Here is a 21,858-nt window from a genome sequence, read left to right as displayed (position 1 = left end):
AGCCAGGCATTCCCATCTCTGGTGCAGAAGGTGAGTTGGCATGCTGCTGTCACTGTGACAGCCCTACCTTGCCCTGGAAATAAGGCCATGTGGCTGGGAGAGATGTGGACCATTTGGGGCTGCAGCATTGGTGTCTGAAAAATGTCTGAGGTGCCCAGCCTCAGTGGGACCCATATTCCTGGTGCAGGGATGCAGAAGAAAAGCTGTCATTACAAGGGTGTACATCTGCAGCTAGCGATGCATGGAAAGAAAAATCAATGCCTCTATAATTATTACTGTTTTCTGGTGCGTGGTCAGGCCACGGGAAACATGCTACTGAGGAGTGGAAGATGTGGTAAAGTTATTGTCACCCACATATTGCAAATTCACGTCAACTCTAACGTCAAATTAGCAGTGACCCTAAAAATGCCCTTCCATTTTTCAGGGGACTCTACAGGGGCTTTCCTAGTTAGCTTTTCTGTTCCTCCCTCCTTTTGTGTGCATCTGAGCTGGAATAAAGAAATGTAACCCTGAGTAGCACGAGCACCTGTAGCCCCTCAGCCCACCAAGCACCATGCTGCCCTGCTGATCCCAGCACATTCAGTAGCAAACCTTTCATCACCAGCGAGCTCAGTTCGGTTGCTTTATTTCATTTCACTTTGTGAGATACAAAAAAGAAGCCTGGGACAGAGCTGGTGCGCCCTGCAAGCCATCTGGTGTCTCCTCTGGTATGCAGGGGCTGCAGGGAGCCTTTGGATGCATGTTCCTGAGTGGGATGGGGCAGATGGGGGGCACCACAGGGGCTGTCCCGCTGGCCGCTCACTGGCTGTAGTAGTAATCCTGCCCGTACACATCATAGCCATGCCCCTTGTAGTAGCCGTACTCGTCCTCGTAGGCCCGGTAGCTGTCCCCACGGGTGTACTCATCCTGCTCTCCATAGATGCTGTCAGTGGTGCCTTCGTCCCCCCGGCCATGGCCCCCGGCTGTCACATCATACTCCCACTGCTCCCCAGCTGTGGTGGCATCTGTGGGTCCCCCATCTCCCGTGGTCGTTGCCTGGGACAGCCTCTCTTCATCAGTGGTGCTGGCAATGGTGGTGGCTTCGGTTTCTTCCTCTTCTTCCTCCTCTTCCTCCTCTTCTTCTTCTTCCTCCTCCTCCTCCTCAGCCACACCAGTGCCCTCCTCAACCACTGCAGTGCCATTGCCAGGAGATCCATCTGCCCCCTCCGTGGTGTTAGTGCTTGTGCCATTAACACCATTCTCGTACTCAGCTTCTTCTTCTTCCTCCTCCTCCTCCTCATTCTCGTCACTGTCTTCATTTTCAGAGTCACCCCCCTTACCGGCAGCACTGTCCCTGCCCCCCTTCAGAGGCCCTTGGCAGCCCTTGCCCTGGCAGGGGGAAAATAACACAGCATTAGCTCGGTGTTAGGGGGTGGCAGCTTTTCAGTGATGTGGCATGGGGAAGGTGTGTGCACAGCCGAGCATCCCCCCAGCACCTTGCATGGCAAGGATGCCTTTTTGGGGTGCCCCTTCAGACCCTCCCACTGGGCTAATGACCAGAGCTTTGCCCAGCTGGGGGCACCTTGCACAGCAGAACTTCAAACAGAAATGGGACGCAGAGCATGCCATGGGTGCAAGCAACCATGCAGTGAGCATACATGCCCTCCCTCCTCCATGGCTGCTCCCCTCCAACCCCCCAAACCACACCTGCTGGGGGGATGTGATGTCTCCTCCCAGCCCACCCTGGCTGCCCCGAGGGGCTGCTCCAGTGGGGTGGCCAGCTGCCTCGGTGCCAGCATGCGATGCCTCCTGCAGGGGCAGGACAGGGCAGGTGGTCAGCAGCAGAAGTGGAGGGCAACCCTCCCAGCAACGAAAGGGGCATGCAACATCCCCAGACGGCATTTGAGCGCTGCTCCTAATCTCCTGCTTTCCCACGGGTCTCGCCCCAGGCTGAAATTGAGAAGCTGCAGCAGGGCAGCCTGAGCCATGCAATTAAGTGGTGGTGGCTGGAGTCGGGTGTTCCCATTCTGGCTACACATTTTGCTTTACAAAGCATCTAAAGATTTGCGTTTGAAGTTTCCTCTCCCAGTTTCCAAGAAACAAAGCAAGCCACCGGCGCACTGCATGCGAACACACTATGCAGCAGGTGTAGACAGCTGGTGAGAGCGTGACAGCTCAAAGCCAGTCCTGAGCCCAAAGCCCACCAGCAATGAGCCATCAACACTGCCTGGCCCCAGAGACCATGCAGCACAGCGGGTCTCTCAGCAGGGTGCGTGGCAGCCCACGCAGTTATAAAAAGGCAATGAATAGCCCAAATGCCAGCAGAGCCTGGAGCAACCACTGAAGAACTGGTGGGGCAGCTCACTGTGTCCCTAGCCTGGGAGAAGCACCTTGCCACCAGCAGATGAACCTAGCTGGGGCAGGGAGACAGAGGGCTGCTACTGTCCCTGCCCTGGGCAATCCCTGCAGCTCATGCACCAAGACCAAGGATGGTCACTCTGGCATTTTGGGCCAACTTCAGACACTTAAAATATAGGTGCAACTGATGCCAGAGAAAACCCAGGCTGTTTTTCCTCTCCGCTGCAGAAATCATCAAATTACACGGTGCAGCTGGCTGTGCCGATGGGAGCAGTGCCCCCCATCTAGCAGCCAGTACCATGGTGCTCTTTACGTATCTACAACTGACCTTGGGGCCTTTAATCATGATTTATCTTGCTGACCACCCCCTGCCCATGAAGGCACGCAGCATCCCTGCCTGGGAACCACCACTGCTCTGGTGCCCTTGAAACAAAAGGGGCACCCCCAAACAGCAGCTGCATTCCTGCATATCACTTAATTTCTTCCTCAGGAACGAAATTCCCCCTTTGGCTGTCTCATCCCACTACTCAGTTATCCCTAGTGATTGTAGTGGTAGGGGAGAGCAACAGGCAGAAAGGGGCAAATTGCAGGGAGATGCCAGGTCTGGGGGACAGGGGCCACCCCGTGCTGCACCCCAGCCCCAGGTGGGACTCCAAAGGGGATTTTAAGACCAGATGCCCAGGCTTATACCCCTGTTAAAAAAGATCCCTGAAATTAGCATTCAGTTAATTAAAAAAAAAAAATGAAAGAAAGAAAAAAAAGAGAGACGTGATTAGACCTGACACATAGGTTTCCAAGCATGCTGTATCCCTGTCTGAAAGCACCTGTGTGCCTTGAGACTACTGGATTATTTTTGAGCATTCGCAGCCTGGTGAGGCACAAGAGACCTTTGTGATCCCTGGAATTTAAATTTGGAGCTGGATGACTCTCACAAACACAGTGGTGCCCAAGCTCGCATTGCCCCAGAAGACCGGAGAAGCGTTAACGGCTTGGCTGGTACAAACATGCATTTCCCAATACAGCATCAGTTTGTGTCCCTCTGCACACACACGTGCAGAACATAACCCTGTTTTCCACAGCAATTTTATCAGCACTATGGGGGCAATGCATCCTGAAAGGGGGAGGTAAGAGGAGCCCCTAACAGTGCCGTTTGCCTGGCGTGTGAGCCTCCCTGTTTCTGCCCTTTGGCCCGTTCTGCTCCTTTCTGAGCCACTGAAAATGGAAACCTGGAAAGTTTGCCTCAGGGTTGTTTGGTGCATCCTCCACCCATCTTCTTTAAAAAAGAAGAAAAAGGAAAAAGTATACAACACCAAAAATAATAAATAAAGCCCAGAGTAGAAAATCCAGTTGCATCCAGGGTGCAAGGCTGTGGGCGGTCAGCAGCCACAAATGCTAATGAGCAGAGACTACAAAACCAAAGAAAGTTCCTAAATTCTTGTATTTGTTTTGCAGGCTGTTGGTTTGCCGTACTCACCCCCCCTTCCTCCTCGTCCTCAGAGCCGTCCCCTTCTTCCTCCGATGAGTCACTGCCCTAAGGAGAGGGAAAACCAAGCCATAGGCGGGCTGGCAGGTCTCCATCGGTGTCACGAGCGTGACGGTCTGAGCCCAGCCCTGCAGGCCAGTGGCAGATGGGGAGCAGACCATGCTCCCATCTCATTTGGGCCAGTATCTCTGCATCTGGTGGGCAGTGAAGCATCAGCAACGCCTCTGAAGCACCCACCTGGTACCATCGCTGCGGGGGATGCACATAGGCGTATCTGTACAGGTAATACCGCTGCCTGTTCTTGAATACCTACAGGGAGAAGGGGGAAACCTCAGTCTGGGGGCTGGGTACCAAAACGTCCTTGTCCTCAAGGCCAGCATTGCGTGGGGCTGGGTACACAGGGTGGGGGGAGACCCTACCGCATTTTCTTCCGAGTCGTCTGATTTGGCTCGCCGCAGCCAGCTCTTGACCTGGGGGAAAGGCTGGGTTGGCATGCACCCCACACCAGCCCCGGCACAGCCGGGGAGTCCCCCCGCTGCCCGGCACTCACCGAGAAGGCGCACGCCATCCCCACCAGGCAGGCGAAGACCAGGGCAGTCCTCATGGCTGCTTTCTCTAGGAACAGCGAAACATGGCAAGGGTTTGCTTTGCAGCAAGAAAGCACCGTCATTACCCAAACCATACAGATGTATCTGTCCACATGGGTATCCGGCAACCAGAAAGGCCAACCTCCAGCCACCTCTCGCTGGGGTCACCCAACCCCTCCAGAGACCCAAGTCTTTCTTTTTTCTTTGAAAGATCTGCCTCAATTTCCATGAATACATTTTGGTTTTGCAAGGAGCCACAAAATACCAGCAGAGTGAGTTTCATCCAGTAGCAGACTCGTTGCTTTCCCTGAGTGGGGCTACTCACTCCCGCTTCCCCATTGCCTGCAAGTGAGTAGCAAAACCCAACCCCTGCCGGCGATGCGACAGGAGCAGCCGGTGGGAGCACTGCCCACTGCAGCCGCCCTCCCACAGCCCTGCAACCTGCTCGGACTCTGCCCAGGGAGCAACGCCCCTGGGAACTACACCACAGAGGGTTTAACCTCATTCAGGATAAATAAATCAGCAAATAGATGAATATAATCGGCTTCTACAGTCTGTAAGCGACAAAAATAGCCGTGGCAAGGCACCAACGCAAGGGTCCCCCTTAGGCATATCCAGGGAGAAGGTTTGGCTCTGGGCAGGTCCAAGCTGCAGCCCCTGAGCATCAAAACCTGGCCTGCCCTTCTCCGTCCTGGCCTCAGCAAGGAGCACGCCCGACCCTTCCCGCAGCACCTCAGCCTCCCTGCAGGGAGGGATGCTCCTGACATCCCCCTAGGCTCAGTCAGGCCCACTAACTTTCCTTTTTCCTACCCGTCCCCCAGCTAAACCCACCATCAGCTGTGCTGAGGTTTGGGGGGAGTCGTTATTATATTTATCTGTACTTGATGTTTCCTCACCTTTGTTTAGCTCAGCCTAGAAAACAAGCTGACCACAAGCTAACTTCCCTGGCCATGCTGCGAGGCTCTGGATGCTCATCCCCTCAAGTGCTTCATGAAGCCACAGATCCAGAAAAGGGCTGCAAGCATCCTCCAGCCCCACCAGCAAGCTGAGCCCCTCCACCTCCCTGCAAAAAGCGGATGGCAATGCACAACCCAGCTGGGAAAAGCAGCAGTAAGCTTACCCCACCACGGCACCAACGGCTACCCACAGAGTCAGCAGGCACAGATTTCCTCCTGCTGCTGCCCTGCCGGGATATAAGGTCTATTTTTGCGCCTCCCCCCCCCCCGCCCCAGGCAGTCACCGCCCTGCTCAGAGTGACGCCAGCCCGCCAGCATGCGCCAGAAAACCCCCAAACTTCAACACCGGCAGATTTGGTGCACAAACATAGTGCCCCACACCACTGCCAAACCCAGGGAGGTTTGCACCGTGCCGCTTAATTGAGGGTCTGGCCTCAGCGGAATGGCCAGGAGGCCAAAGGGTATAATAACACTCTGGATTTAAATTAAAATAAATATTGGGAAATCTGTTCTCGAGGGGTGTCTACCTCCCTTTTTGGGAAATTCTGTCGCTGTTTTTTCAAGAAGACAAAAAAGACCAACCTCAAAGGCCTGGTTCCACAGTCATTTGTGCATAGCCGTTAGGCAAAAAAAAAAAGACTAAATCCAAACAAGTCTCTCTCCAGGCTGCCTGCAGAGGTGAAACTGGCCTTGGGAAGGGCAGGGAAAGCAAAGGGGACTCAGGTACAGGTGTCATCAGTCCCCATTAGCCCTCTAAGAGAGCCATTTCTGCCACAGTGATGCTACAAAATGCATGTCTGCATTGTTCCTCGTGCCCCCAGAACCACGCAGACCCACACAGGGACCAGCCTGGACCCTGGTCTCCAAACCCAGATATTCCCCAGCTGAAATCTGATGGCTCCGCACATGTCCCCAGCAAAGCAGAATAACTGCCTGGGGGGAAAAAAAAAATGCCCAAACACCATTCCCATGGCTACCCAAAGCTCAGCGGAGACCTTGGTGGTAGGATACGGCTAGTGGTCAGAGCCCACCCCTCCTTCCCTGCACCTGACAGCAGGGGATGGGGGCACGCAGGTGCTGCGGCTGCTCCCCTGCACCGCCTCTGCAGGGACATCCTTTCTCCTCTCCCTATATTTATCATTTCCTGCCGTGATTCCAGCTGCCCAGTGTGCCTCTGCTCCCTCTTTCCCTGATATTTCTTGCACTCATCAGTGACAGCCCCTCGGCACTCCTGCACACGCCTGGGCTGCAGCAGCTCAGGGGAACTGTTCCTTCACCAACGCAGCTTTGCTTTTCACAGGGCACCGAGAACTGCAAATCCCACCTGGTGCATTCAGCCCTACAGCCAGCAGAGAGGGAATGGCGGGGCTGGGAAAACACATGCCTTCAAGCAGGTCAACGATGCTCAGGTTAGCCAGTGATAAAACTATGGTTATTTAGAGCAGAAAACCCCACTTTGCAGTGGAAGACCTGAACACGTATGTTTCTGCTCAAAACCCAAGGCTGTGGTTGCCAAAAGCCTTACCCATATCCATAAGGGCCCAATTTGAGTCTGAATTTGATTGGGAAGCAAAGGTTTTCCAGTTAACCAAATTCTCAGGTTAGGACCAGAAAGACAAAGCTTTTTTGTTTCTTTTTTTTTTTTTTTCCCTGTTATTTTGTCTTCTTGCTCATCACCACATCAACAGGTACATCATGGGGAGCTGCTAACTGCTGATGAAACACCATGTACATGACATGCTTTTGGGGAGGGAAAGGTCCCTTGCTGCCTTCCAGGGGTCTGGCAGCCCCGGCAGCAAGTCCCACCACAGGCCTGCCGTGCAAAATGCTGGGGTGCATGGCACAGCTGCGCCTGCCCCATGGGCTTCAAAGCGCGGTGTGTCACGGCAAGGAGCCCTAATTACAAGGGAGGCCTGAAGCTGGCCGTGGTTTTCAGCTGGCGCCTTGGGCCAGGAAAACCCACACACACACACAAAGGGGGAAAAAAACCAAACCAAACCAAAACAAAAAAAGCAAAAGCAAAAGCAAAAGCAAAAAAAAATATTTAAAAAAGCAGCCAAGCGGTTTTCAGATGCCAGCACAGCAGCACTGTGACACCAGTGCTGTGAGGGACCCAGCGGCCCCACGGAGCTGGGGTGGCTGGAGGGGCTGCCCTGCTGGGGGGGGTGATGTGAAGGGCACAGCACAGAGCTGCTTCTCGCTGCCCCAGAGCTGCCCTGCGCAGGAAAGCAGCGAGCACGTGCCCAGCTTTGAGCTTAAATTTCATCAGGGCTGGGGAACAGAGTGCTGGTGGAGGTGATTTTTAATGTAATTAAAAGCCTGCTGCTCCAGGCTGCTTAAAAAAAAAAAAAAAAAGAAAAGAAAACTGACTATAAAAGTGCATAATTCACGGAAGATCCCTAAAAAGCACCAGGATAATTAACGTGTGCCGAAGCGCCTTGCACAGCCAGCACCTATGTTTAGCTCCTGGGCCAGAGAGTGGGTGCTGCCTTGGCAGGCCACTGTCAGCACCAACCTCACAGCGCCACGCAGGGAGGCCAGCAGGGAAGTTGGCCCAACGCATCCAAAATGCTTCCATTTAAAATTATAATATTAATAATAAAATAGACGTTTTAAAAAGCATCACATCTCAGGGTTGGAGCATTGGTCTCTTAATGCTTTTGCAAGAACTCCAGCTCTCCAAAGCAGCAGGGCCGGAGAGGTCATTTGATATCTGTTATTAAAAGTGACCACAGGATCTAAGAGCTTAATGAAAATAATCTCACCTTCGTAGATAAATAGCTGGAAACAAAACACGGAACAGCTCACCTGCCCCTGAGGGATGTGCCAATAGGTGACCGCAGCAAAACCTCACTTTTCAGGAGCATGCTCAGACAACGAGGCAGGCGTACAGCACGCAGCCCATGGGTGCAAACGCGATGGTTTCCCTTCTGCACTCCCATCAGTTTTTTAACATGTACGAATATGCTGCCGTGTTGCTCTTTACATGCTCTAGCGAGCGAGCCGGGGGTTAGGCAGGCAGCCCACTCCCCAGGCCCTGCGTGGGCACACTGCTGCCCTCACACAGCAGACCATGACAAACCCCCAAGCAGCTGGTGCCGCGCCCGTGCCCCACCATCGGTCCTGTGACCCAACACTGGTGGGTTTGCACCAGCTGCCGGCACCAGACTTGCACTGCAACCAGGTGGGCTTGCACCCAGCATGGCCCAGCAAGGGCACCGCACGTGGGTTTGATGTAACTGCCCAAGACCATGGAGACCTCATGGTCAGAGCATCCCCGTCTGGTGCAGGCTGACATAACTCCTATGTCCAAATGTAATTATTATTTTTGCAGGGTGGTAAATGAGCAGAGCAGCCTGCTCCTGTCCTGCCCTGGTCCACCATGGGGCCAAGGCTGTGGTCGGGGCTGCACTGTCCTATTTCCACACCCTAGAGCTATTCTGGAAGGAAACCTCAGGGCCAAAAATAAGTAAAGAAAACAAAACCAGAGGGACACTTTGAGCATGGTGGGGAGAGGCCAAGGTGCTGCTGCAGCTAGGGAAAGGGGTACCCCTACCACACATCACAGTGGCTAGGGCACCTCTGAAATGGGGAGGGGGGCACCAAGAGGCAGAGCTTGTCCTGGCTCCCACCTCTCCCCGTGTGCTGTTAGGGACAGGAGTGTGTGCCATGGCCACAAACTGGGGAGCAAAGTGATGAGCAAGGGGAGGGTGCACCAGGAACAGCATAAAAATAAGGGATCCTCTCTCATCCCCCTTACCTTCCATGGCACAAACCCAGATGCAAATTAACGTCGTCTGGGCAAGTGGCTTATTATTTTTTCGCAAGCAGCTGGTTTTAGAATAAAAGTGGGAGGGCAGAAGACCCAAAAGCACCGTGTATGAGCCTCAGTTATCAGTACACAACCTTTACAGATTAACCTTTTGCAACTAAACATTTCCTATGATTTTCCTTTTGTTCTGAGGCAGGAAAGAAGATAAAGGAAATTAATTCTGTTTCCACACCGGGCAAAACATGGGCCATGAGTCACTGTCTAATGCAAGCGCTTTGAGGCACCTGAACTCTGGGGAACAGAAGCCCAGCAAACCACAGAAGCAAGGCCACAGCGTTATCACAAATCCCAGCACTCACCACCACCCAGGTCCTCTCGTGTTTGAGCACTATTTGTACATCAGATTTCCTCTATTTTTTTGCCTTTTTTGGGTTGGTTTTTTTTTTTCAGGAGGAAGAAACAGTGCACCAGCTAAGAATGAGTTACCAGGACTGATCCCACCACCAGTCTGGCTGCCTCTACCCATGTGTGAGTGCCCTCAAACACAGCCACATGACAAAAACAGGAGGAAAAGAAACACAGAAACCCCCCAAAAAGGGTCCATTTTCAGGAGGAGAGCAGGCAGAGCACCCAGGCTCATTGCAGAGGTACCCACTGGCAACCTGCACACCCAGCTCGGGAACTGAGCTCTCTGCCAAAGCCAAATCAGTGCTCCTGGGCAGTCAAACATCTAGAAGGCATGAAGGCGTGCTGCTGCCCATGCCACACCAGCAGTGACTGCCTGCCTCCCCACCACTGCATGCCCTGCTCAAACCTGCAAAATCCTGTGTTTGGGCTTTAAAAGTTGCCCTTTCCCGCAGAGGCAGAGCACGCTGTGTGTCAGTGCGGGTCCGCTGCGCTTGCGCTGGCTGTTTGCTATTGTGCACATACAGGGGTTGCACAACGCTTACATATGTGCCCATATATACACAGGCAAGTATGTGGCAGTTGCGATAAGAACCTTAACACTCAGGCACTCGTTTTATTTTCAAAATGTCAAAATTAAGAAAGCTTTGAAAGTTTTCATGCTATAATGAACCTAATTTTTGCTCTGCAGGTGAAACAGTATCACGTCTGTGGGACAAAAGAGGGCAGGTACTGCCTCCGTTCCCCAGTTGCGGGTTCAGCTCCTACTTTCAGACAACTGATCGAAACACCAGCTTTTTGCAGCTCTCTAATTCAGAGTGTGAAAACAGAAAAACCTGAACTGCAAACCACTTGCTCACATTGCAGCTTTAATGTTTTCACAGTGAGTTCAAGGGGTGCAGTACAGGTAGATGCTCAGGCTTGCACTTAACAGGCCATCCTGTGGTGCCTGAGTCCTTGTGGCAGTGCCAGGGGAACCACAGAACCCCCAGGACCCCCGGGGAGGGTGGGGGGCGTTATTTGCTATTGAGGTGCAGGGCAGTAAAGGGAGCTGGAAGAAAAATGTCCTCAGAGCATTTGTAAGGTTCCTAATATTTCAGGATTTCACTGAGGTCAGAGGCCGCTTTCCCACGGCGGAGACATTTCTTTTGTTCAGGCTGACGGCAGCAGCGATTCCATCAGAGGGTTTTTTCCTCCCCATTGAAAAGCGCACAGAAATGCAATCAAACTCTCCCAGCCTCACCATGCACTTGGCAAGGAGCAGTTCCCGTCATAGAAATCCATCACAAGGGGCACAGAAGAGACAATCCCATTGAATTGTTTCTTCCACAGATATTCCCATTTTACTAAAGGCAAAAAGGGGCCAAGGAGAAGCCCTGCGGCCAGCCATGGTGCTCAGCCTGCCATGGGAAGCCCAGGACACTTGGCTGTGCTGCCAAAAAAACTGCTGCTGGATGGAGAGGTGCTCTGCGGGTCACAAGGGTCTCTCTCTTTCTCCCACCAAAGCCAGGAAAACAAGGGGGTTGAATAAATGCAGCCACCCCAAGTCCAGCTGCCACAGTCAGGCTCAGCACTTCTGGCTCCCACCACCTCGGCCATACCAGCTACTTATTAAAAATAGGTGTTTCTCTTCTTAGAAAGGACAAAAAAATAAACATGAAATCTTTCTTTTAAGATGATGCAAACTTGTGTTTTCACAAACCCAAATGCAACCAAAACTATCTGCTCTAAACCCCAGCGCTGATTCCTAGGTATATCACTGCGTTCAGCTCTAGGGGCCACCCCCAATGCGCAAAAAATGCCATGTGGGTGGGTAAGAAAAATGCATACATTGATGTGGTCATTTTTTATCCTTGCCTAATCCACGGGGCAAGCTGACCCTTATAACTTTGTCATGCAATCAGCCCAAAACTGGATGCAGGAACAGCTCCAGCAACAGCAGAGCCTGTGGTTGATCTTCCCAGCTGCTTTTCCTGCCTGCCCAACAGCAGAGACTGGGAGCACCCCCCTTGGATGCTCACCATGCACAGGCACATGCCACAAAAACCAAACACATGGGTTGCTGCTAAAAATGCCTTAAAATCCTTCAAAGCGAGCATCATTTGGCCACGCTATCTCTGGCCATCCAATATCTGACCCTGTGGAGCACTGCCCACCACCGAGCCCCTCCAGATGAGAAGCAGGGCGGCCCCGTTCACACATGGATGAACGACATTTGACAGGGACAGCCCTGTGCCATGCATGTCCCCAAAAACCTGCCTGTCCTTGCAGACGTGCTGTCAGGTGCTGGGCATATCCCTGCATCAGGCCAACGTGAGCGGTTCCCTCCCTGCGGCCAGGCAGGGAGGTTCCCCAGTGAAGGGCTGAGTCTTTGTCCCCCCTCCACCCCTCCCTGGTGATGCCTGGGAGGGATGGTCCCGTGGGAAGCCATCCTGGCCGGCCCAGTGGGCAGCAGCCAGCTCTGGCACCGGCTCCCCGGCCTTTGGGGAGCAGCCAGCCAGCAAGAGGCAAATTTTGGGCGTTGTTGTTGGGGACATGCGTACAACCGCAGTGTGTCTCTAGGATGACATGCAAAGGGGACCTGCATGCAGCGGAGTGCATCCAGCTACCCTTCCGGCACGGGGTGCAGCGGGGGGCTGCATGCCCTGTTTGCAAGGCACAGACCCCTCCCGCTCAAACTAAAGCCAAATCAAACAGTTTTCTTCTCTGTGCATGGAACAAGAGGAGGACGAGCATCGCCACCCCCTTTGCAGGAGGATGAAGGCGAGTGGCTCCCTCCCCAGCTGTGCTGTGCTGCCTCTCGCACAAGGACAAGGAAGGAGAAAGGGTCACGCACGACCTGCAAGAAGCAGTTTCACCGAGCCCGAGCCCGTTTCATCCCATCCTTGCAACGTCTCAGCCATCCCGCTCATGGGCTGGGCTCACTGCAGAGCTGCGGGGCACCCTTTGCTTTCCTGCAGGGACCTGAAGAAAAGCTTCCAGTCCCCATCCTCACCAGCTGTCCCCATGCAAACACCACCTCTGATGGCCCTGGGGATGTGACCCAGTCCTGTGGCAGAGCCAGCACCCAAAACGTCCCTGCTGCCTGAGCGGTGGCACCGCTTGCTGGACACGGGAGAGCTCACAGCAGCGCCCTACCCTGCACCGCCACGCAGAGGAGCCAGCAAACACAGCATCGCTACAATTTTAAACCAAAGTGACAGCTGTCACCCAGCCCTTTTTGCACCTCTGGGCTGCAGCCAAACCTGTTCTTGCTGTCTTTCACCCCAGCGATGGGGCTGCGCGCCAGCATTTTGGTACCCTCGACCCTGACAGGCATTATCACTGTCACAGCATCCCCACGTCCTCAGGCAGCTAATGCAAAAGGTCCCAAAAAAATGAGGGGCAAATCACAGCCAAGGCATCTGCTGTGAAGTGGGGACCAGTGGGGCAGAGGAGGCAGGGTCAGAACACAGAATTGTTCCCAGGGCAGCAGCATCGGGAAGCTGCGTTTCAGAGCTAATCTCAAAAAGTAGGAAAAGGTTCCACAGGGTGGAAATCAAAACATAAATTCCACTATAAAGCAGGACTTGTTCAGCTCCCAGCTTTTGTAGTGGTGCAAAGAGTCCAAAAATTAAGTGCAGCTTTGCTACAAGTAATAAAAATAATATTTCATTTTTTTACTGGTTCTTGAATTCAGTATTGCAATGCCCAGCAATAACACCACTGGCCCCAGGCAGGTAGTGAAAGTCACGTACCCGCTCACACTGACCCTTGGAGACTGTCCCCTGCCCAGCCACAACTCCACGCTGCAAAACTGTGCAGCTACACAACAACCCATGGTTTCCTCCAGCAGCATTGATGCACGTGCTGTACAGCCTATCATACACGTGTGAACAAGGGCCTGGATGGGATTTAAAACAATTATTGTATTGTTTACTTGCTTGCTGGTAGGAGAAAAATACTACAAGGCACACTGAGTAAAAGAGGCTTTACCAACGATGTACCAGCCCATCATAACCCCTTTTCCTTGGCTCACCTGCAATTCTGCTGCCGGCAACCTGGTGCCAGGGGCCACCAGAGACACCCAGAGCCACTGGTCCAGGAGAGCCCCCATCCCCTGGTGCATCTTCTTCCCAGCACTTCAGGAAGAGCAGAACAACCCTTGCCCATCTCGCAGCAGGTGACGTCCTTAACACAGCAAAGCCCTAAGCCCAGGTCATCAGGGTCATTTGCCAGCTTTTCCACCACCCCCCTGGGTCAGCCAGGGCCAGGTGTGGCCCTCGGGGTGCCTGTAAATGGGAGCACCCCTCAGCCTCTGCTTTCCACCTCACTCCAGCACGCTGCAGCTCCTTGTGCAAGCAGGCAGCCCTCTGCTACCCGCTCGCGCTGGTCTGACCCCAAACACCCAGCTCCCTCAGGAGAGAAAACAGCAACAGCTGAAACCACACCGCTGTGGAATGTGATGGTTTTAATGGTCATTAAAGGAATCAACAAGGGTACATTTCAGCTTTGAAATACAAGTGCAAAAAGAATACAATACAATGTTTACTGTACATTTCTTACAAAATATTACATCTATCCCCCCCAAAAGTGGTACTTCACGCACCGCTGAGCCCACACGCTGTGTGTGCACACCAGCTGCAGCTTTTCTTCCTTATGTGCAGGACACGGAGCTAACGGAAAGCTCCCGCTGGAGTCTGGGCAGATGCTTTTAGGGCAGTGGTAGGTAAATACAAAAGGTGAATGCAGGGACCTTTCTGCCCAGCATGCCCAGGCGCAGCTCCTGGAGTGCCGAGCCACCGCTGTGCCCTTTTGGCAAGCAGCAGCACCCTGCTGGCACTCACAGCTCTCAGCTGCTCTCCGGTTTGGTATAAGAAAGGGCTTTTCTCGCTGTGGTTTGGTGTTTTCCCTGTGGCTGGCATAACCTCCCACTTCGTGCCCTGTGTAGTGAGCCCAGGTCAAGCCCTGGAGAACCCGCCTCTGTTTTATCCACAGCATCTTCACAGGAAGAAGTCAACCAGGCTGTATATCAAATAAATTAAACCCCTCCTCCCCCTGTTCCCGCCAGCACCGACGAGGCTGCGGGGCACGTGTCAGTACCCATCCTGGCAGTCATTGTCATCGTAGTCAACAGCAGGCTTGTTGCGGTAGGCACCCGGCCACCGTTTACGGCTCCTGCTCTCCAGGCTCTGTGGCGAGCTGTCATCCCCATGGCTGTTGGACTCCTGGGTGGCGTCCTCCTGGGAGTGGCTCTCCTCATCATCATCATCATCCTCCGGGGACTCGCTGTTGTTGCTTTCTGTGGACCTACTGTCCTCGCCTGTGTTGTCCTCTTGGCTGCCATCATCCTCCGGGGATGCACTCTGGCTCTCAGTTGATGTGCTTGGCATATCCCCATCAGGGTCAGAGTCATTCTCATCCTCCTTTGACTCCTCCACAGTGTCCTCTGTGGACTGGCTCTGGTCATCCTCATCTTCTCCGGACTCACTGTCAGGCACAGACGGCACACTCGTGTCCTCGGCAGACTCCCGCTCCTCCTGCCCTTCCTGGGACTGGCTGCTGCTGCGCTCGCTCGATGTACTCACCGCCTCCTGGGAGATGTCCTCCGGGGACTCCCCTGGCTCTTCGTCTGACTGCTCAGCAGTGTCCTCCCTGGACTCGCTACCCTCACTCTCCCTGGAGGGGCTGTCTTCCCCATCTTCATCCTCCCCAGAGCGGCTGGTGCTGTTTTCCTCTGACTGGCTGGCGATGGGCTCTTCCAACTGACTGTTGTCCTCCGTGGATGGGCTGTCTTCTTCTGAGTCAGCATCCTCTACCTCTGGGGACCTGCTGTCGCCCTCCTCCCAGCGATGGGAGCCAGCCCCCCAGCTGCTCTCCTGGCTGCTCCCCGGGGCACGGGGGCCAGCACGGCGCCCCTTGTAGCTGCTGCCTGGGCCGTCGAAGACAGAGGGGTCATCACCCTGCACGGCTTCGCCCTCGAAGTCATAGCTCTCCTCCTCCTGGCTGCTGCTGCTGCCCCCTCCCCGCCTGTAGGTCTGCTCATACCGGCTGCTGAGGTAGCTCCTGTACCGCCGGTGATCAGCCCCAGCGCTCTCGCTGCTGCTACTGCTGCTGCTGTCACCATGCCCTCCGCCAGCCCTGGCATCCCCACGGCCAGCGTCATGGCCATGTTCACCTGCCCTGTCAGCACCAGCTGTGTAAGTAGGACCTTCGCCCCCCTCCTCTTCCCCATTCTCATCGAAGGTGTCGTCCCCACTGTCGTCCTCCTCATCCAGGAGCCCACTGGCGCGGGAGGGAAGCCCATTGACTCCAGTGCCATGGTGCTCTCTGTTGTCACCACCATCAGCATCGTGTGCATCCTCCTCCTGTGGGGGTGACAAATGGAGATGAATGCAAAGGCTTGCAGGTCACAGACGCTATTGGCACGGCTCACCACACAGGCCATGCACCACCCTGACTGACACCAGCTTTGGGGCTAAGTGCGCTTTCCTAGAAGAGCAAAACACCCCTCCCCAATCACTCACCAGGAAACCAAGGCCGTTCCCATCCCGGGCACTCATGTCCTCATGGTCCACTTGGTTCAGGTGCGGAGCCTCCCCAACTCTGCCTCCCACATCTCGGCCACCATGCTCACCCAGCTCCTCACCCACGGTGTTGCCAACTGTCAGGTCCCCGGCAAGGGCATTGTCCCCCCTCACCACACTGGCAGGAGGATGTCTGCCATCTCCATCACCCAGGAGGTTGCCCAGCTTGTTGATGTAATCTTCACTTGTCGTGTCCTAGAAAGAAAATATGGCATGGTGCTTTGGTTTATTAAACAGCACTGCACATTTACTGCTATTGCAACTGCTGTGGGATGATATATGGCTCCTCAGCCATGTAAGAGCTCAAGCCTTTTTCATCACTAGCACCTCAGCCCTTCAGTTGTTTCTGCTGATGCAAAAAAAAGTAGCCACCAACAAAAGGGCAACCCAGAAAAGCCCAAACCACGATGGTTCAGAGCACAGAAGCTTCTTTTTCAGGACCAACGCAGCAGAATGCATCAGATGAATTGGGAACATGGACAGGGAGGCAAGGCGAAATGAGGTGAAACCAATCCAGCGTGAAAAGACTGAGCAGACAGGCAAAGCTCAAAGACTTGCACAAGCAGCAGCTCTTCCCCCGGGTACACGGCCCGAGGATGCCTGCCCGGGCTGGCTCCCCATCCCCAGGCTTGCTCCACGAGTGGCTACCACCTGCAGATAGGGGCACCCCCTGGCTTACCTCCTGCTGAGTGCTGAGGTGGGGGTGGGCAGGCTCATGGTCAGGCACCTAAACACATCCAGGAAACAGCTGGTCAGTGATCAGTGTGTCTTGGCTGGGCAAAACCACCAGGGTGTAGGGTTTGAGTAACCTGTTTAGTAGATACTTACAGGGTGAGTGCAGGCTACGGCCCAGAGAAGCAGCACCAGGAATGCAGTCCTCATGTTGCTTGTGGTCCCTTGTGACTGCAACAGGGAGCAAAGTATTTGCACACTAGAGCAAAGCATTTGTACATGCCCTTGGCTGTAACCTGGCCCCACAAAGCCTTTCCAACTGATACAGCCTTGTTGTCCCAGCACGTGGTGTTCAGCCTAGTATGTCATCAAACAAGCCAAGGATTTATGCTCATGCCACCTCCTGGTATCTCCTGTGCAGGAACATTCCTTTAGTTTGAGATTTCAAATATCTGGCCATGTTCTTGCAGATTTTTTGTCTAAGCATCGCTAAAAAGTGGAAAAGCTCCTCCAAATTGCCTGCTCCCACAGTAAGATCACCCGTCACCCAGCTGAGTTTGGTAGCTGTGATGAGAGCCAGCGCCACAGATGAGCTGTGAGACCACGGGCTACAGAGCTGTGCCCCTGACCTCCTACCTGGCATGGTCCCCACAGCCCTGTAACACCTCCCACCAAGGCACAGTGGAGCACCCCGGTAAGATAACCCCACGGAGAGCTGCATCCGTGTGGCTGCTGGGTCCTTCTGATGTCCCAGCGGCACTGCAGGTAAAGCAGCAGGGGCAAGGGGCTTCCCTCCAGCTTCGCTAACGTTTTCTCGTTAAGCAGCCCAGCACCACGTTCCCATGGGGCACATTAACTGCACTGCACATCACCCTGCACCCAAGACGTGCTGGAGCAAAGAGCCCTGCTCCCGATTTCTTCCCTTACGAAGCAACCCCTTTCTTTCTACCAAAGAAAGCTTTCTACCAAAACTCGCAAGGAAATCTACAACCCCTGTCCCCAAATGTTGCTATTTTCACTCCAAAGCAACCCAAAGAAACCAAAGCTTTTACCTTGAGGCGTGATGCCAGCCAGCGTCTCCTCCAGTGCTCAGGGTGGGACAAGCTGCCTGCCTGTGCTGGGATGCCCTGGGCTGTGTGCCCCAGCAGGGCCACGCGGGCATTTAACCCCTGGCCGGTGCCGGCCCCGGGCAGGGGGCAGCCAATGGCACCGGCGGGCAGCGCTGCCACGCGTGGAGGTGTCACCGGGAACTGGCCTCCCACGCTTCCTCTGGCCTCCGCTGGGACGCCGGCCCTAAAAAAGCTCCTTGTGGTTGCAGGATGACGAGACGGGCTGGCAGTTAATGACCAACTGCACTGGCCCCGTGTTTTGACTGCTAAATTTATTCCGTTCACACACTTCCCGCCGTGACACACACAAACAACTACGGCGTTGCCCACGCTGAGCACCGGACCCGGTCCAAGCACAGCATCCTCCTAACGTGTGCACGTGGGAATGGCGTTTGCCCCGTGCTACGGACTAGGGTGCCAAAACCCACGTGGAACCGTTCCCCCACCAGGACTTAGCCTTTCCCTGTGCCTCGGGGCAAAAGCACAAAACACCATGCTAGAAGGAGAGGACACGCTTATTTTTGTGCCCACACATGCACTTGTGCAAGGGAGAAAGGAAACACTAAATGGAGGTGTGCAAGGGGGATCCCACACCCTGCGCAGAAGGAGTGTAGCACCCTGAGCACTTCCTCCAGCTGCTGGCCAGGGGGTGAAACCTCTGCTCTGGAAAACACAGGCAACAACACATGCACATATGTATGTACACAGGCATGTATGTGCAATTACGTAGATGTGTACCACAGGCACCCCAGCGTTTCTTGGTGTAGCTTTCTTGGTGTAGCATGGATTATCTACTCCAAACAAGACAGTAAGCCGTCAGTGCAGACAGCCCCTACTCGCTCACAGATCACACCAGGGAGAGCTTGCCAACCTCCTCATGCGCACACATGCACGCACCCTGACACAGGGCGCCTGCACGCTCATGCGCTTCAGGACAGGGCAAGCACGTCCCAGCTGGACACCCAGCTTTTCCCAATGCCCCAGCCTGTGCGGAAAGAAGGCGACTTCCTTGCCTGTATTTGGCTGCTGCATCCTCTGTGCCCACAACACCCCCTCCCTGCTAATAAAAAGAAGCCACAAATGCACACGGGCTGCTTTGAAGCCTGCAGTGTCTCACCCCTGTAAACTGGGCTCTCCCCGTAGCCAAGCCACAGATGATGGGCACGGTCACAGGGCGAGGGGGCCAGGAGAATGGTGCCTACGTGTGTTGCATTGGGGGGAAGTGTAAAGGACAGCCTTGATACTCCACAAGGAGCATTTGCACGTCCTCCCCACGTGGGAGGAGGTGTTTCTGCTGCTGCTCTGGGTAGAAGAAAGAAGCCTTCAGGCAGCAGAGCCCTGCTGCAGGAAGCCGGCGAAACACATGGCTCGCCTTCCTGCTCTGCCCTGCTGCAAAGCCCTGGCTAACCACAGTCACCTGCCATGGCCCCTTGGCACAGGGACCCAAATTCCCAGAGGCGGGGGCACAGCCCAGGGGACACGGTGAGCGCTGCACGTTTACAGGGATTTGCATGAGATGCTGGCACTGCAAAATAAGTGACTTAAACTTGAGTATGGTCAGGATTGAGCCAGGGCTCTGTAAACTGCATATTACCTGAATTTGCCCAGGATGTATTACCCACAGACAACAGCATCCAGAAAGCATTCCCCGTGCTGTGACACCACCGCGGCTTGACATCGCAGCTTATGAAACCAGACGTGTTGATCTGCCATTGTGGATGCCTGCACAATTTCACCCTCCAAAATCTCCTGCCTTATCCTCCCATCATTACCAGCCAGGGGACCGTGTGAGTCTGCCCTGTGAGGACTGCAAGGACCACGTGGGTGCCAAGCGTGACTAGCATCTTTTTTCTCCTTCCTCCCGTCCCCCCCCTCCCGCTGCACAAAGACCCCAGTGCCACCCCAGCCCTGCTGGTCTCCCCACAGCCCCTCGGCCTCAAGACAGGCACCGTGAAGCCACTCGCTGTCACGCATGCGCACACCTTCAGCAGGTTTTTTCCTTCTTCTTCACTACCTGACCCCTGCCGCAGATACCGTGGGACGTATTTTCCTCTCAATCTAGGACAAAATTATACCCCTGGCCCTGGCCAGATATGAGTTCATGTTGCTAACCTTTTTTAGGCACCTCCAACAATTACCATGTTTTCTTGTTTGCTTTTTTTTTTATGTCAAACCTGCATTTAACTCAGCCCCCAAAGACCTGGTGCTGCCTTTTGTCCAAGTGCTGCTGTGCAAGAAAGGGATAAACACCGAGCTGCACATACCTGGCTTCTTTATAACACAGGTCACTTGCTGTCCCACCAGGTCAGCTCTCTCCCCTCCAGTGGACCCGAAACACCTGTGGCACCAGCGCACCCAGTAGCACTTGCTGACAGCACCCCAACCTGACCCCAGGTCCCTGCGACCTCCAATAGCCCTGGGTTGAAAGACCAAGGTCTGTCCCCCAAATCCCTTCCAGATAGCATCCCACAGCATCAGCCAGACCACCCAAGCAGCTTTGCCTTTGTTTTGCAAGGAAAGGAAACCCCAGCCTACACATTGTACTTTACAATAAACCTTTAAAAAAAAGTTTAGGATTACTGTTGTTACATCAGAAGGGAGAAATGGACTGAGGGTGGGGGAAGTGGCTGGCTGGTGTTTTAAATGACACTGTGCATTTCCCCAAGTCCTGCTCTCCTGAGATGCTCAGTCCCTTGAGATGGCCAGGACGGGAAGCAGCAGGGCAAGGGAGATGGGGGAAACTTGGCCAGGCTAAAGCTGGCACCCTCAGACTGCTCGGATGGAGGTGGCTGAGTCAGAAACAAGAGGACTGGCAGGGCTGGTAAAAAGATGCAGGAATATCACCTTCCTCTTTGACAAGTTGGGCTGTGCAGTGTCCGTGAGGACAGAGAACAGATGCGAGCACAGACAGCAGGAGGGATTAGAGATGCCAAAAGCAAGACAGAAGTTGGCACCGCAGAGAGCAAGCTGATGGTGGAGGCACAGAACGGCTGTTCTCCTCCACCAGTTGAGACATTTCAGTATTGAAAACTCAAGAAAGTAGTATGGCTCAAAAAAACTACCATTCCTTCTTTTTGTTCGGTTCAAGGTATTTTTGTAGTATTTATGTTGCTGGTGCACTTCTCTCCTGGTTATACCTATGGGTTTTGACAGCAGTATCAAAAAGAAAAGGATCAATGAATGAACCGGAGCAGGAGACCAGGATGAGAGCAGGACTCAAGGCACACATCCTTGGCCTTTTCCCAAACATTCAACACCAGCTCCTGCCTTACACCCAGATCCAAATCCAAATCCCTTCACCAAGCACCTGCTGGTGACAGGTGCTACAGTGCAGTGCTGCGTTTTCAGCTGGCAGCAGGCCGGAGAAACCTTGCCTCCTAAACGTATGTTTCCCTCATACATACCACATTAGCACCAGGAATTACTCAGGGCCCAATCCCCAGGGATTCATTCCCATACTGCTCCTCTAAAAAAGGCTGCTCAGCCTTGCAAACCAACCAGGTTCCCAGGTTGCTACCTGCTTTGCAGGTGGACAGATGACAGCTGGTGGCTGCAGCAGCGAGAAGCACCCTGGCTTTGGCTCCTCTGTAGGTGCAAGGGGCCTGAGCAAAGGCATTGTGGCTGTTCCCTGAAGTCTGAGCACATATTACCCACATTTCACGGCGCTAATGTAAGACAGCAGCTAATGATAACCTTTTAGGAGTTTGAAGAACAGCACTGGTATTTCAACTCCTCCCAGCAGCCCCAAAGTTACCCAAATGCTGTGATATATGGCAGATGGATGTTATCATCCTGTTTTTCACAGTGCGGAGGCGTGCACAAGTTCAGTTTATGCTAAGCCTTTAAAATTTGCTATTTCTCCTCACTGGAAAAAACCCCACATCATAGCATCCTGAGTCCTGGAGCCCTGAATTACAGACACACAGAGGGCCCCCCTAACAGGAGACCCCTGCACAAGACCAACAGCCCTT

General features: G+C 53.9%; 2 protein-coding genes across 5 annotated transcripts; both read right to left on the bottom strand.

The window, feature by feature from the left end:
• Positions 1-622: 622 nt before the first annotated feature.
• IBSP (integrin binding sialoprotein) lies at positions 623-5,597 on the bottom strand. 3 transcript variants are annotated; one of them, XM_056353102.1, is made up of 7 exons: positions 5,528-5,597; positions 4,371-4,435; positions 4,240-4,290; positions 4,058-4,129; positions 3,812-3,868; positions 1,687-1,788; positions 623-1,368 (listed from the first exon to the last, which is right to left on the bottom strand). In XM_056353102.1, the coding sequence occupies exons 2-7, from the start codon at positions 4,422-4,424 to the stop codon at positions 799-801; spliced, it is 906 nt and encodes a 301-aa protein (XP_056209077.1). In that variant the 5' UTR covers positions 4,425-4,435; positions 5,528-5,597; the 3' UTR covers positions 623-798. The 3 variants fall into 3 exon arrangements, with proteins under 3 accessions (XP_056209077.1, XP_056209091.1, XP_056209088.1); XM_056353116.1 differs by lacking the exon at positions 1,687-1,788; XM_056353113.1 differs by lacking the exon at positions 4,240-4,290.
• An 8,376-nt stretch (positions 5,598-13,973) lies between these two features.
• Positions 13,974-18,248, bottom strand: LOC130158915 (dentin matrix acidic phosphoprotein 1-like). 2 transcript variants are annotated; one of them, XM_056360038.1, is made up of 5 exons: positions 17,831-18,248; positions 16,935-17,009; positions 16,786-16,833; positions 16,047-16,301; positions 13,974-15,887 (listed from the first exon to the last, which is right to left on the bottom strand). In XM_056360038.1, the coding sequence occupies exons 2-5, from the start codon at positions 16,986-16,988 to the stop codon at positions 14,616-14,618; spliced, it is 1,629 nt and encodes a 542-aa protein (XP_056216013.1). In that variant the 5' UTR covers positions 16,989-17,009; positions 17,831-18,248; the 3' UTR covers positions 13,974-14,615. The 2 variants fall into 2 exon arrangements, with proteins under 2 accessions (XP_056216013.1, XP_056216004.1); XM_056360029.1 differs by having other exon boundaries at positions 16,935-17,940.
• Between the last annotated feature and the right edge of the window lie 3,610 nt (positions 18,249-21,858).

Source organism: Falco biarmicus, chromosome 1 (genome assembly GCF_023638135.1).
Source record: "Falco biarmicus isolate bFalBia1 chromosome 1, bFalBia1.pri, whole genome shotgun sequence".
NCBI lineage: Eukaryota > Metazoa > Chordata > Aves > Falconiformes > Falconidae > Falco > Falco biarmicus.
This window is presented reverse-complemented; position numbering and strand designations above follow the sequence as displayed.